This window comes from Neopsephotus bourkii, unplaced genomic scaffold (genome assembly GCF_033783945.1).
Source record: "Neopsephotus bourkii isolate Nb327-2 ecotype Australia unplaced genomic scaffold, CSIRO-AGI_Nbou_v1 NB_1433, whole genome shotgun sequence".
NCBI classification, from domain to species: domain Eukaryota; kingdom Metazoa; phylum Chordata; class Aves; order Psittaciformes; family Psittacidae; genus Neopsephotus; species Neopsephotus bourkii.
Window position 1 is genome coordinate 6246871 of NW_026901910.1, and position 14587 is coordinate 6261457.

The 14587-nt window shown below is 54.4% G+C and overlaps 2 protein-coding genes across 2 annotated transcripts; one reads left to right on the top strand and one right to left on the bottom strand.

Annotated features, from left to right (window-relative positions):
- Nucleotides 1–1439: 1439 nt before the first annotated feature.
- VPS26B (VPS26 retromer complex component B) lies at nt 1440–10625 on the top strand. The gene is made up of 6 exons (XM_061368581.1): nt 1440–1704; nt 4941–5097; nt 5616–5780; nt 6321–6496; nt 7091–7233; nt 7734–10625. The coding sequence occupies exons 1-6, from the start codon at nt 1482–1484 to the stop codon at nt 7878–7880; spliced, it is 1011 nt and encodes a 336-aa protein (XP_061224565.1). The 5' UTR covers nt 1440–1481; the 3' UTR covers nt 7881–10625.
- A 436-nt stretch (nt 10626–11061) lies between these two features.
- Nucleotides 11062–14388, bottom strand: THYN1 (thymocyte nuclear protein 1). The gene is made up of 7 exons (XM_061368583.1): nt 14302–14388; nt 13606–13835; nt 13384–13452; nt 12831–12923; nt 12148–12243; nt 11405–11555; nt 11062–11290 (listed from the first exon to the last, which is right to left on the bottom strand). The coding sequence occupies exons 1-7, from the start codon at nt 14342–14344 to the stop codon at nt 11244–11246; spliced, it is 729 nt and encodes a 242-aa protein (XP_061224567.1). The 5' UTR covers nt 14345–14388; the 3' UTR covers nt 11062–11243.
- Between the last annotated feature and the right edge of the window lie 199 nt (nt 14389–14587).

Genomic DNA, 14587 nt, shown 5'->3' on the forward strand with positions numbered 1-14587 from the left:
CCTTCTCCTCAGGGCTGCTCCATCCCACCTCCCCCAGCCTATGTTTGTGCTGGGGATTGTCCTGAACCACGGGCAGGAATTTACAGTTGAATTTCAAGTGTGAAAATGCTTTCACAATTATGCTAAGGTGTATAATACCATATAGAGTCTACATGATGCTACAGATGACCTAGTATTTCTTACCCATGGGAATACCTTCCCTCTGAAGCATTCCAGAACATGACAAGGATTGCTTAGTGCTGCCTTAGAGCATTTTACACGTTCCCAGGTGGGACAGCCCTGAATACCTGCACAGCACCAGGGCCCACCTCCATGGTGCCAGTGTCATCCTCACCTCCCTCTGCTGGTTCTCATCAGCAAACCACAGCAGGGCCTGGCGAAGACAGGTGAAGACATCAAGTCCATCGCTGGTGATCTCTTCTACAATGCTGGCATCCAGGGGCTCGGTATCAGTGAAATCCAGATCCCAGACTGCATCCACCCAGACTAAGGGGAAATAAAAGGGGGGGGTTTATAAGCACCGTACACGCATAGCAGCTCCAGTTCCCCACAGGAGCCCTTGGCTCCTGTCATGAACCTTAGATGCCACTCAGACACCTCCAAGGCCCTCGGAGACCGCTCGGAGCCCCCTCAGAGGCCCTCACGGCCCCCTCAAGGGCCCTCGGAACCCCCTCAAAGGCCCCCACGGCCCCTTCAAGGGATTCCGGAGCCCCCTCAAAGGCCCTCACGGTCCCTTCAAAGGCCCTCGGAGCCCCCTCAGAGGCCCTCACGGCCCCTTCAAGGGCCTCCGGAGCCCCCTCAAAGGCCCTCGGAGCCCCCTCAGAGGCCCCCACGGCCCCTTCAAGTTCCTCCGGAGCCCCCTCAAAGGCCCTCACAGTCCCCTCAAAGGCCCTCGGAGCCCCCTCAGAGGCACTCACGGCCCCTTCAAGGGCCTCCGGAGCCCCCTCAAAGGCCCTCACGGTAGCCTCAGAGGGCCTCACGGTAGCCTCAGAGGGCCTCACGGTAGCCTCAGAGGGCCTCACGGCCCCCTCAAAGCCGTCCCGGTCGCACACCTGATCCGACCTCCTGCAACCTGCACCGAGCCAGCACCGACAGCAACTCCGCGACCGCCATCACTGTCCCGCCGCCGCCACCGCCCGGCTTACGAACCAGCCAATGGCGTGCCGCAAGCCGCTCCCCGCAGCCAATCAGCGCCGCGCTCAGCGCGCCTGCGCCCGGCTCCCGCTGAGGGGCGCCGTGGTGCGGGCGGCGCATGCGCGGTGCGCGGCGCCTGGGCCGGCGGTGAGGCGGGGGCCGCGCTCCCGGTGAGGGCTGAGGGGCCGCGGGGCCGCGCCCGCCCCGGGCTCCCTCCAGCGGCGCCCGGGTCCCGCCGCCCGTGTCCGTGCCGCATTGCGGGCCCCTTCCGCCGTTGAGACCCCTCCGTTCCTCTCACCCTCGGGGGCCAGGCCGGGCCGCTCCCCCCCCCCCCATCCGCCGGTGCAATGAGCTTCTTCGGGTTCGGGCAGAGCGTGGAGCTGGAGCTGGTGCTGAGCGACGGCGAGAGCCGGCGGCGGGTGGAGCACAAGACGGAGGAAGGGAAGAAGGAGAAGTATTTCCTCTTCTATGACGGGGAGACCGTGTCCGGGCGGGTGGTGCTCACCCTGAAGCACCCCAACAAGCGGCTGGAGCACCAGGGCATCAAAGTGGAGTTCATCGGGCAGATCGGTGAGGCCGCGCTCCCGTTCCCCTCACCTCGGCTCCATAGCACGGGTCCTGGCCATGCTGCTGGGCCTTAGGGTGTGGAGGTGGGCATGGTGTGAAGCGGGGTGTGCGCCTGCCCACCGGGGCATCCCTATGGCCACACGCAGTCCGTCCATCCTCTGCTGGATGGAGGTGGGTGACCTGGTGAAGGGAGGGAGCTCCAGCCTTTTTCCAGGTCATTGTTCCCCATTTCCTCGGCCTATTTTCCAGCCTCTGCTCGGGCACTGATTTCAGCTCGCAGATGCATGTGTGTTGGAGGGAGGTGGTGCTTGCTTTACCTCCTGCAGGTGCAGGGCTGAGCCTGGCCGTCCCAGCAGTGTGATTCTCCAGAATGGTGTGACTTAGGTGTCTGTCCACCCGCTTTGGGAAGCAAAGGCTCTGATAAGGGGGGTCAATTGGGTGGGTTTTGCCCATCCATCCTAGGGGCTTCCACAGCCCCTGCTCCTCACTGTTTGACCCAAGTGAAAGAGCTTTCTTATGGTGGGAGACTGAGCTGAGCTCTTAGGCAGAAGCTCTTCCCTGTGAGGGTGCTGAGGCGCTGGCACAGGGTGCCCAGAGAAGCTGTGGCTGCCCCATCCCTGGCAGTGCTCAAGGCCAGGTTGGACACAGGGGCTTGGAGCACCCTGGCCCAATGGAATCTGTCCCTGCCCTTGGAACTGGGTGAGCTTTCAGGTCTCTTCCAACCCAGCCCAGGCTGGGGTTCTTGAGGCCTTCTCTTCAGCTTGGCTCATTCCATTTGGACTCTATTTCTCGAGTGCATGTCTGTGTGCCCCTGCATAGTTCGTTGGGTGGCTTCAGGTTGTTCAAAACTCTGGTTATCCGAGTGTGTAACCAATGCAGATTGAACGTTTCCTGCTCTCCCAGAGGAAGGGTGGCTGCAGCACCCACCCTGGATCCCAGTGGAGATGTCTGTTTTTCATCCCTGCACCCCAAAATGTTCAGGATCTTGGAATCATCATCTCGCCATTTAGGCACTGGAGCTGCTCTGAGGTCTCCCCTTCAGGAGCCTTCTCTTCTCCAGGCTGCCCCAGCCCAGCTCTCTCAGCCTTGCTCCAGAGCAGAGCTGCTCCAGGCCTCGCAGCATCTCCATGGCCTCCTCTGGACTCATCCAACAGCTCCAGGTCCCTCTTGTGCTGGTGTTCCCAGTGATGCAGCTGCATTTGGTGTCTGTGGCACTTTGACCCCCAGAACCACTGTGTGAGCAGTGGGCCTGCAGCCTTGGCATTGCAAATCATGTGCTGTAGGCAAGTGAGCTGGAGGTTTCTCCACCCAGCCCTGATGCTGGTGTTGGCCTGATGATTTTGTTGGCCTCACTTGTGCTTAATGCTGCTTTTTGGAAGGGAAGGGGAGGCCAGGTAGGAGAGCCTGCAAACAACAGGGTGTAGCTAAGCCTGTTCCTCAGGAGGGAGCCCATTTGTTGATGATTGTCAGTGGAAATTAAGCATGAACTTCACTTCCTGCTCTATTCTCTGCTTTGTGCTGCCTCACCTGCTTCTCATTGCCTATTTTGGAAGACTTTTGAGCCTCACCTGGTTTGAATAAGGGCTCTGAAGTCACATTATCACCCCAGCAGGTGTGGTAGGAGCTGCTGTGGCCACACACAAGCCCTTTCTTTTTGCCCATCAGGCAGCTTTATTCAAGAGCTGAACTGTGTACCACCTTAATCCTTTCCATCTCAAACCAGCCTGCCTTATATTCCAACTCCCCACTGTCACAAGGTCAGTGTCCACACCATACATAGAGGTAGGGAGACAGAGGTGTAGTGGGGAGAATGGGTGTTCCAGGCTGTGAACACTGTGTCCTGTGTAGCCACTGCTGAGCACGGTTCATTTTGCAGTGTCCTGAGCATGGTTTTGTTTAACCTGGAAACTTTATAGCCCTGAAAACCTGCAATTACAACTTATACCTGCTTGCCATCCTGATGTCTTCTGAAGTGGGGGAAACACCAATCCTTCCTCCACTTAAGGCTGCAGGAGTGCCAGCCCGGGCCCTTCCAAGGTAGCACTGACATTTGCCTCCCCTTGCTTTAAATTGCTTTCTGCATTGTGTGGCAAGATGATCTGTTCCTCCTTTTATGTGGCACGAGGCCTCTCCTGTCACGTTAGCAAGCACTTCCCTCCCTGTGGACGTGTATTCAATGCAGAGAGCTGCTTTATTTATGTCACCTGCCTGCCCAGCCTTGATGGCACTCGCTGTTTAGTTTAAGTGAGGGGTGTCCTGGTGCCAATACTTCCATTATGGAGATAGGGTGAGCAGAGGGGTGTACGAAACAGAAATCACAAGCTGGAGTCTCGCTGTGCATCTCAAGGAGTGGAGAAGTGAGTCTCACATCAGTTCCTGCCCACTGCTAATCCCTCTTAGAAGCCTTCTCTGCACAGTTTAGTGACTGTCTGATGACTTGGGGGTTGGTTTCCTCATCTCACCATATCAGACTGGCAAAGGCTTTAGCTTTTGGAAGGCCTGTGTGGGTGTCTGGTAGGCAGAGTGCTCACACAGCCTTGGGAAGGGCAGGTTTCCTTCATGCTTAGCTGTAATACCAAGCTGTTAATGCAAATTGCAGCGCTCAAGTTTCTGTGGCTTTGTCCTAAAGGAGAACACTTGTGGAAGTGCATTAAGTGAGGAGCCCTGCAGTTGTTTCTTGCAGGCCCAAGAAGGTTGTGGGGGAAACTGGAGCAATGGACTGGTGTTGGTTACCTGAGCTGGTTTGAGCAGTGCTCTTCCCTCATCAGTGTTCATGTGTTATCCAGGCACTGGTGGAGCACCTGACTCAACCTCCTCCCCACACACTTGGCAGTCATGCACTGAGTGCTGCCTTACTGCAGGAGCAGTGACAATCTCCACTGTTATTCCCTGGTGGAAATCAAGACCACTCAAACTCTTTGTCCTGAAAGGATAAGCAGGAACAGCAGGAAGCCTCCTAGTCCTTGATTTTGCTCAGTCACTGTTTGCTGTTCCAGAGAAGCAGTGGTGGTGGTGCCTTTTCCCTGGAATATTGCATGAGCCACTGGCTCCTCTTCTCAACCAGTCTAATTAATACTGACAGGAGGTGACCCACGTCCCTGAGGCAAGGTGAGCTCCTGATTTGGAGTTGGTGAGGCTGTTACAGACCTCTTCCTGCTGCAGGGCCTCTGACATCTCCTGCCTTTCTTTCCTGTGCGGGATGGAGCAGCACAGCTTACCCTGCCCTTCTGTCTCCCCAGAGCTCTACTATGACCGAGGGAACCACCACGAGTTCGTGTCCCTGGTGAAGGACCTGGCCCGTCCTGGTGAATTCACTCAGTCACAGACCTTTGACTTCGAGTTCACCCACGTGGAAAAGCCTTACGAGTCCTACACGGGGCAGAATGTGAAGCTACGGTGAGTCCCCTCCCCATGCTCTGTGCAGTGTGCAGGTGCTGGTATTCACTGCATCCCTCCCCCCACATCCTTACAAGCTTAGGACATCATTCCCAATGGATCTGGGGGGGGGGGGGCTGAGTTGACTTGGAGGGCTCTGCTTTTATCAGCATGTATTTCACATCGAGGAGCTCCGGCTGACTGGAAAGTTGGGATCTGCAAGAAGAGGTGTGTCTGTGGAGACCAGCGTGATCTCATCTCTTGCAAAAGTGGTTTTACCATGTGCAGGCTGTTACTTGGATCCCCACCATGGTACTCGGGCAGCTCAGGCTCACAAATGCATGGAAACTTAGAGAAGCCTTTTCCAGTAGAAAACTCCCTTCTGGCTTTTCCAGCCCAGGGTATTGGCTGCTCCAGAAGCCAGGATGCCTGTGAGACTGCTTGGCTAGTCCAGTGCAACCCATTCGGCCCCACATCCCTCCCTGCTTGTCCCCGTTGCTTCCTGTGCCCCCACTAACAGGAGGGGACTGGCCTTGCAGGTATTTCCTCCGTGCGACCGTCAGCCGCAGACTGAACGACGTGGTGAAGGAGATGGACATAGTTGTGCACACCCTGAGCACCTACCCGGAGCTCAACTCCTCCATCAAGATGGAGGTGGGCATTGAGGATTGCCTACACATTGAGTTTGAGTACAACAAGTCCAAGTAAGTGTTGAGAGCAGGCAGTGGCTGTGAGGAGCCATCTGCTACAGGGGACAGCTTGGTTTGGCAGCCTGAGGCACGTGTGTGATCCTCAAAGGGAATCTGTGTTCATGTGCTCCAGCAAGGCAGGTTGGATCCTGCTGAGGATCTGTGGGTTCTTCGCCCTGCCCCATAGATGTGGGGGGATCACATCTCTATGATCAGGGCGTGGGAGGCTGTGGCTTCCCTAAGCTTGGAGCACAACGTGAGGCTGCTGCAGTAACTTCGTGTTCCCTATATTATCCTTGGCAAGATCAGTGTTTCCAAGTGTCTTCCAAGTATCGAGTCTGCTCTTTACCAGTCAGTGCAGCTGAAGTGGGACATTAATTCAGGCAGAGAAGGTGGGAACAGCTCTTTTTGATGCACCTTTCCCAGCTGATGCTGACAAACCTCCCTCTGGTGTAATATTGGGGTTAGTTTTAATTGACCTAAAAGATGGGATTTGGAGGCTTTGGTGTCGTGGTGTGGATACTGATTGTGGTGCTTTCTCCCTTGACATGCTAGGTATCATTTAAAAGATGTGATTGTTGGCAAGATCTACTTCCTGCTGGTGCGAATCAAGATCAAGCACATGGAGATAGATATCATCAAGAGAGAAACAACAGGGACCGGCCCCAACGTCTATCATGAGAATGACACAATAGCCAAATACGAGATCATGGATGGGGCACCTGTGAGAGGTGAGAACCCTTCGGAATTCCTCTTCTTGGGAGTCTTTTGGGATGGGAACAGGAGTCCTGCAGTATCTCCAGCTGGATCTGTGTGCTCCTGCTTCACTGGTGGGCTCACCGCAGTTTCCAGAGGGGGTTAAATACGATCCCCTTCCTTCTCTGATCTGGTGAGGAGGAACTGAGGCATAATGAGTTGCAATGACTTCAACCTTGTGCTGAAGCAGTGGAATAGATGTAAATTCGCTGCTGGCATGGGCCACCAGCTGGCACTGCTGCAGCCTGGAGCAGAAAGATGATGTTCTAGCTCCGTGCCAGTCTCCTGTGCCACATTCTCCTCTGCCAGAGAAAATGGCACCTTACTCCTTTCTTCCTGCAGTGCTGTCTTGATGAAGGTCACAGCGAGTCCCATGCTCTTAGAAGTGGAGGTGGAGTAGCTGTCAGCAAGGGCAGGATCTGGCTGTGGGTTTCTGAAGGGGGCTGAGATCTTCTTGCTCATCTTACCCCGTTTGTGGATGTTTGTGGCCTAGTGAGGGGTTTTGCTGGTGCTCTCCTAGTTTACAGCTGTGCATTCTGCCTGCGCTGATGGTTCTGTGCGCTTTGCAGGGGAGTCCATTCCCATCAGGCTCTTCCTGGCTGGCTACGAGCTGACTCCAACCATGAGGGACATCAACAAGAAGTTCTCGGTGCGTTATTACCTCAACCTGGTGCTGATCGATGAGGAAGAGAGGCGCTACTTCAAACAGCAGGTGAGGAGCAGGGCTGGTTTTCTTCTTGGACCTGGGGACTGTCACTTGGGACCCTGTGTTAGAAGCACCTTCTGGGAATTTGGGATTCCCATGGGGAGAATCATGTTGTTGACTGAATAGCCATAAGGGTATTCCATATACCCCTATCCATATACCAATGAGTGTGCAAAGAGTGGTCCACGTGGGTCAAATGTGCATGTAGCAGGTGCCTAACTGGGATTTTTTTTTCCGCTGTTGCCCCATGGTGGAGCTTCTCACCTTACCCATTCCAATGTGGTAGCCCATGGTTGCCCTAGATGTCCAGTGGGTTGCCCCTGTGTGGTCACACCCTGGGGAAGAGCGCTCTCCCCAGACGTACCAAGGCTGCAAATGGCCTCATGCACACATGCAATGGAAGATGCCAGCATGGGCAGAGCTCTCACTGCTCGCCTGGCTCAGCCTTTGGGAGGCTGAGGAGGCCCCACAAGCCCTGACCAGGCCTGCTGGCTGTGTTACTGCAGGAGGTGGTGCTCTGGCGGAAAGGAGACATCGTGAGGAAGAGCATGTCCCACCAAGCAGCCATCGCTTCCCAGCGGTTTGAGGGGACCTCCTCGCACCCCGAGGCCAAGACCCCCAACCAGCCTGCAGAGAACAACGGCCGGCAGTGAGGGGCCACGCAGAGGATGCTGCTGTGGAGCCAGAGGGACAGCAGCAGCAGCAGCAGCAGGAGGAGGAGGAGGACAAAACACTTGAGAGACTTTGTGAACACAAATACCCGTTTTTGACTTAATTCCTTTCTTCAAAGGACTCGCAGGGTGGGAAGGGATGGGAGGGCAAAGCGAGCTGCAGCACTGGTGCTGCGGAGCTGGAGGTGCCTCAGTGCTTCCCAGTCAATGACATTCCTCTGGGATCAGCTGCTTTGAGGCGGGTGTCCCAAGGCTGCGGAGCTGCCTGATCTCCTCTCTGCCCCGAGACCCTTTTGGTGTGGCAGCGGGGAGGGAGAGAGCAAGTGAAGGCCACATCTGCTGCTGCTGCTTCCCAGCGGGGTGGAGGTTGCTCTGGGGCTCTGCAGGATGGATGTTGTCTTGCCTTCCTGAGACCTGCACGAGGGAAAGGGACACAGGGATTAGCTGGAAGGTAGAGGAGGGACTCGGACTGAGGTGTGGCCTTGTTGAAGTGCTGAGTGTCATCCCCTCGCTGCCTCCCCTTCCTTTCCATGCTGGATTCCTTGTCACAAACAGCTGTATCGTGTCACTGACTCAGCCACACTGAGCACGCTGCAGTGGCCTTGCTGTGGAGCTCCTGTGTGTCGTGGCAAGGAGGAGCTGTGCCTGGCAGGAGGGAGCGAGGCATGAGGTTGGGCAGAGCTGTGAAGGTCCCAGTGCTGTTGAGTGGGCAATAGGAGGGGGCAGAAGGCTCCTGGCCAAGAGCAGTGCCTTCCTAGTGTTGTCCCAGCACCTGCCTGCGTGCCCCCCTCTGGCTGCTGCTGCAGAGCAGCCTGGAGAGCTCTAGAGGATGCTTTGGGGGGGTGAGACATCAATGGGGGCTCTCTTGGCAGCTTACGCTGCACATGCTGTCCTGCTCGTTCCTGTGTTCTTGTGTCAGAGCAGTCTGTAGTAGGGACAGACAGGGCAGTATAGAAACACATGTGTATGGTTGTGTTTGCTTCCTCGAGGCTGTGGGATGAGGATTAGGAAGGACAGAAAGTGGATGAAACGGTTTTAAGAAGCTTATGGCCTGTGTGTGCTGCTGGATGAAGCCAAGCAGCAACTGGAAGGATGGTAGAGTAGAGCTCTGTGTTTCCAGAGGCACATTCCTAAGGTCTGAGCTTGAAGGTCTGAGGGTCATGCTGTGAACTCAGAACCTGAATGTGGGCTTTTCCTTCCCTGAATTAAGCTTTTCCTAGTCTTCAGCTAAGTGAAATCATGAGAACATTCCCAGAAGGGAGTCATTCCTCCATTAACAATTAGATGTGGCTTTGTAGACTTGATGGAGTCCAGAGAACATCCACCCTGTTTAGCTGCCCTTTGAGGACGCAGGGGGCTAGACCTCTTCCCAGATGGAGAGAGAGAAGCCTGCAGGAAATGCTGGGATATGAGCTGTATTGAGTGGGAGTGAGTTGGTGGCTCACTAGGGTATCTTGTGCTTTGTTTAGTGGAGCAGTGCTGGTGGAGGGAGTGGGGCCTGGGTGGGAAGGGGAGCATTTTATGTACTAAGACAGCTACTGTATTCCAGTGATAAATGTGTGTTTCTGCTTGCCAAAGTAAGTTATCTTTTACTCACCACGTGTAAGGCTGTGGTTGTCAGTGGAGCTGGACAGATCACGCTGTTGTAGAGGACACTACTGAGCTCGTCCCTGCCCGATGCTGTGTCTCACCGTGTGCTGCTCTCATCCGAAGATGTGGCTTGCTTTCTGCCCATGAGAGGTCTGTGCCATGGGCTGGAGCTGGGGCTTCCTGGCGTCAGACCATGCCCTGTGGCAGGGCAGGGGTTGGGGATCTGCTGCAGGCCTCGTTGGCAAAGGAATCTGGATTTACTCCTTCCTCTCCCTCTCTGTAGGGGGAACCTGTGCTGTGGCAGTACAATCTTGTAGGGACGAGTGAAGCTCCCGATGGGAGCCTCTGGGGATAGCAGATTATCCTTCCACGGCTTAGCTGAGCACAGCAGTACCCTAACCCCCCTCTAGCTTTCCCTCGGCTCCCATCCCACCTGGAATTCCCATCCTTGCCCATTCCTCTTGCTTGTAGGCCACGTGGTATTAGCAAAACCCCGTGGATGAAGGTGTCTCTGCATTCCAGGAGTGTTTTGTTTACTGGCTGAACAGCAGCAGTACTGGATGTGGGATAGCAAGGCACAGTTGGGAGAGTTCTGTTCAACATCTGCTCACCACTTAGGGAGGGTCAACTTGGAAAAGGTGCATGAGTCGTTTGGGTTGATTTTGCCCTCCTCCGTGCCCCTCTCCCGCATCCCTACTGGTGGAACCAGGATGTAGAAACGATTCCCGTTTTTTCCTTCATCTAATGGACCATTCACCCTGTTGCCCACCAGGCCCTGTGTTTGTCTGGGGTGGAGGAGATGTGCTGAGCCTCTTCAGAGAGAAGTGGAAGCATGAGGTCACTGCAGGTATGAGAGAAGAGCATTTCCTTAGGGTGTAAGGGGCAGACAGCACCGGAGCCATCGTGGCCCCTGAGGTTCTGTCCAGCCCTTGGCTCATTCCCTCTCGCCCAGGCAGGCTGGAGCAGGGGCAGGGTGCAAGTACTCCAGCCAAGCAGTGCAACCTGTAATTAAGCCTCTGCTGTGTTTACATGTTTCTTAATTCGTCGTCTTTTCAATGGCTGTATTTTCCAACTTGGGTTGTTTTTTTTGGGTCTCTCCAATTAAAAAGAGCCAGCCCTGGCTGTCAATGCTGTGCACGACCTGGTCTGCTGTGGTTCATGGGTTCTTTATGGCATGAAGCTGTTTTCCCTTAGTGCTGTGCACTGCAGCCCTCCAGGAGCAGGCTGTCCTTTGGTAGCTTTGTCAGTCCTTGGTCTTCCTTTAGAAGCTTTGCTGATGGAGAACCCTTATAGCTTAAAATGAGCAAGGTAGCTCTGTTACCTTCCCTGATACCAGAGCTTAAATAACCCTGAGGAGTCTGGTACCTAAAGGAAGTTAACTGATGTGCTTTGCAGCAAGCAAGCTGGATGTGTATTTATATGTTCTTGTTGAAGTGACACCTTCCTGCAGAGAAAGGTCCCTCTGCAGCACATGGAACCGCACTGGATCCTGTAGCACATCCCCAAGGAGGATGTTTGGTCCCTCAGGAGCTAAACTGCAGGTTTCCCAGCTATTACAAAAGAGAAGCTGCAATTGATTCTCAAAAGCTTTATTTAAAAAGAAGCAAGTAACAGTGTGTGAGGAGAAGGGACGTGGAGCTGTGGATCATGGGTGGGCACGTTTTGTTGCTGGGGTTGAGCAAGGGAACTTGGGAATTAGGCTGGTTTAGGAGGAGGCATCAGTGGCAAGGTACAAACTGTGCTGCTGGTGGGTTCTTAATGTGGCTTCTCCTCTTCCAGGCTCAAGATGAAATCAAACTCCTCTGTGTTGGAAAGGTAAGGGAAGAAAAGCTGTTAACTGGGACTTGCAGGCACTCGGGAGTGAGGGCTGCACCTGCAGGGAACAGCACCGGGGGTGCAGAGAAGAAGGTTCCTACCTTGTGTCAGTGGCTGGATGGAAAGCCGTTGCCTTGTGAAGAGCATCATGTCCTTGAGGGGGCCTCCATCTGCTTTGTGTGCCAGGTGGTGAGCCTTGATCTCGGAGAGCGGGATGAACCGCTTGGTCATCCGCACAAACTGCACATCCACCTGGGAAGCGAGGGGCAGCAGAGGAAGGTAAAGCCTCCAGGCATCACATAAGATATTGGTGGAGAAGGATAAAGACCTTAAACTGAAGCAAATGCCACCTTCTAATGGTGTGGAAGCTTTTCCTTGCTTGAGGCTAAAAGAACTTTGGGCTGCTCCTGGCAGGTGATGTGCTTACAGCAGTGGGAGCACTGGGCACTAGCAGCACACATCCATGCTGGCACAGGCAATACAGAAGGAAGCTGTGGGATGTAGCCAGCCTGTGAACAGTCACTTCCCTGTCATTGAGGGTGCCTCAGAACTACAGCTTGCTGAGAGTGGTACTTAAAGATGGCCTCTTTGCTAACCCAGAATCCTGCTGTGTGTGGATGTCAGCCTGCATCCAACATTTAAAGACTTAGGGAGATAGATTTGGCAGCCTTCTGGAAGAAATAGGGGAAAAGGCAGAGAAACTATCAGGATTGACCTCGAGAGAGAGAACAGGGTAGCTAGGCCAGGACAGAAGCTTAAGGAGACACACAGTATGATGCAAAGAGGCTTCTGCCTCCACTCAGCTTGCACACAGAGCTTGAAGCAGCTGTATTTACTACATTACCATGGACCATTTGGGGTTCTCTTTTCTGCTGGAGGAATCATAATGAGGATTCTTCTGATCAAACTGTGTGTGATCAGGGTAAGCCTCCTTTACGATCTGAAGCAGAAAGGGAGAAGAACGTGAGACATCAGTTCAAAGCTGTTGTCAGCAAAGGCTATGTCATGCCCTTGAGCAAGCTGTGACTAGAGAGAAGGACTAATCCTGATGCACAAGCCAAGCCTGGCTTTCCCTGCGCTCCATTCTCACAGGGAGATCCATTTCCTTCCTTTCCATCTCTTGGGTGGAAGCACTGCAGAGCAGGACGGTTGTCAGCGAAGCCCCATCACCTCTTTGGAGCGCGATGCAGAGGAGCACACCCAACAGAGGAAAACTGGGGAGAGGATGGGAGCCTCTGTGCCCGAGGTTTTATTACTGACTAGAACTGAGTCACATTTTGATCAGTGTGGAGCAAGCCCTGGCTGGAAGCGCCCTGACGTGCCAGCAGGAGAACAGTTTGGTCCCACTTCTCCAGGCTTGTGTCAGCCCTGCTGTGACATCTACCCTTGAGCCTTGATGCCCCAGGCTCACCTGCTCCCACTGGACAGCTTTTGCCCTCCTTTGGTGCAGAGACAGAAGCAGGGCTAAGGAGGTGTTGGATAACCCATTCCCTGCCCCAAAACACTGGACAAGGAAGAGGCACTCACCTTGACAATGCCGACAATGCCAGGCTCTTTGCAGTTACTGTGGTAGAAGAAGGCCTGCTGCCCGAGCTTCATGGCCCTCAGGAAGTTCCTTGCCTGTCAGGTGTAAAGAAGAGACTTTGAGCTCTTTGCATCAAGGGTTTCATTACAAGCAGCAGGAGCAAGAGCTAACCAGAGAGTGCATGTGAAATAAAATCCAGGCTAAAGACAGGCTCCTGATGGTTAGAGAGTATGTGGGAACCCAGCAGTTCAGCAGAGCTGATCATGTATGGGGGGAAGCATGTACAGTAGTGGAAGCACACATGGATTTCCTCTGCAGAGAGGCCTGGAACAGAAAGCTGATGCCCACTGACAGTGTTTAAGGCCAGACTTGCAAGAGGTTGCCATGGGGAATAAGGGCTGCTCAAAGCAAAAGGAAAACCGGATGATGTAACAGAGCATTGCCCAACCTTTGAGCAGTACAGCCTCAAAAGCAAATCCTTTCTCCAGGCCAAAGAACAGGTTACCCATTTTCCCGGTGCTATTGCAGTGCCTTCCTCTGTTGTGTGCTCCTTACCTGGTAGTTCCTTACTCCATCCCAAAAGGTGGTCTGGTTGGGCTGAGCTTTCAAGTCCTCAATGCTGAACTGCCAAATGCAATGAAAACACAGGGGTGAGACAAATGGGGTTTGAGAAGTAAAGACACAACAGGGTTCATCCGGATTGCCTCAGCACTCTGGGGATGGTGGCAGTGACACTGCTGCTGTACCCTGCTGAGGAAGCGGGGTGCAGGTGCTTACTTTCACATCCACTCCCTTCTCCAGCCTGCTCTCTGGTTCTGATTTCAGCAGCCAGTGGCAGTACGTGATCTTGCTCTCCTCCCCACCGGAGTCAGACTCCTTTGTCTTCTTCCAGTTCTTCCACCCCGACTTGGAACTCCCAGCTGGAGCTTTGGTGGACTTCTCCTCTTCCTCCTTATCCGGAGCCTCCTCCTCGGTTTTGGCAATTTTAGCATCAGGCTCTTTTTTATCTTTAAAAGAGACAACAAAACATTCAGATAAACCCCGTTTTGTCCCCAACAGGAGCGATGAAAGGCTAAGATGATGCTTATTTGCTGGAGTTTATTAAGAGGAGTGCCACGGATGAGCCAACTGGGCACTTTGTTCACCTTCTGCTTTAAACACCACAGAAGAGTGCCTCAGGTGCCCGGTTCCTGCTCTTTGGGGTTTTGTCTGTGCAGACACCAGTGTTTTGCTGCTCCACTAGGCACACGCAGGTGAAAGCTCTCTGTAAATGAGTGTGAATTGTGTTTCTTAACCACCTGGTGTTGTGAACGCATCACTGTCCTCATCTACACCCTGGTCTCGGTCACCCCTGGCTGCTCAGCCCGTTTGCACACAGGAAACGCTGTCTGGAACCCACGCGGGTTAAGATGACTGCAGTCTCACTACAGCTTGGGACCTCAAGCGGGAGTTGGTGAGGGTGCCAGCACCGACCTGCTACTGCTGCTTTGTCTCTCTTCCTGCTCGGCCAAGGCATCTCCGCTCTCTCGGAACGATCTCCTCTCCGCTGGGAAGCTCCTGCTGGAGGCGGGCAGAGGGAGCAGCGCTCAGCTCCGCTGCGGAGAGCAGCAGCAGGGCAGTGAGCGCACTGTGAATGGTTTCCTTCCCCGGGCCCAGCCGTTTCCTCTATCAGTGCTAACGCTGGCACTGGCCGAGGACCACACCCGCGGTGCCGGCGGCAGGACCCGCGCTGATGGACACCAGCAGCAGGGCAGCTCCG

Excerpts from the sequence above, each read along its gene's own strand:
- VPS26B (XM_061368581.1), top strand. The coding sequence starts at position 1,482 with ATGAGCTTCTTCGGGTTCGGGCAGAGCGTGGAGCTGGAGCTGGTGCTG. Across the intron at positions 5,098-5,615 it reads GGGCAGAATGTGAAGCTACG|GTATTTCCTCCGTGCGACCG; the intron begins GTGAGTCCCCTC and ends CTGGCCTTGCAG. Across the intron at positions 6,497-7,090 it reads GGATGGGGCACCTGTGAGAG|GGGAGTCCATTCCCATCAGG; the intron begins GTGAGAACCCTT and ends TGCGCTTTGCAG.
- THYN1 (XM_061368583.1), bottom strand. The coding sequence starts at position 14,344 with ATGCCTTGGCCGAGCAGGAAGAGAGACAAAGCAGCAGTAGCAG. Across the intron at positions 13,836-14,301 it reads AGACAAAGCAGCAGTAGCAG|ATAAAAAAGAGCCTGATGCT; the intron begins GTCGGTGCTGGC and ends TCTCTTTTAAAG. Across the intron at positions 12,244-12,830 it reads GCATTGTCGGCATTGTCAAG|ATCGTAAAGGAGGCTTACCC; the intron begins GTGAGTGCCTCT and ends TTTCTGCTTCAG.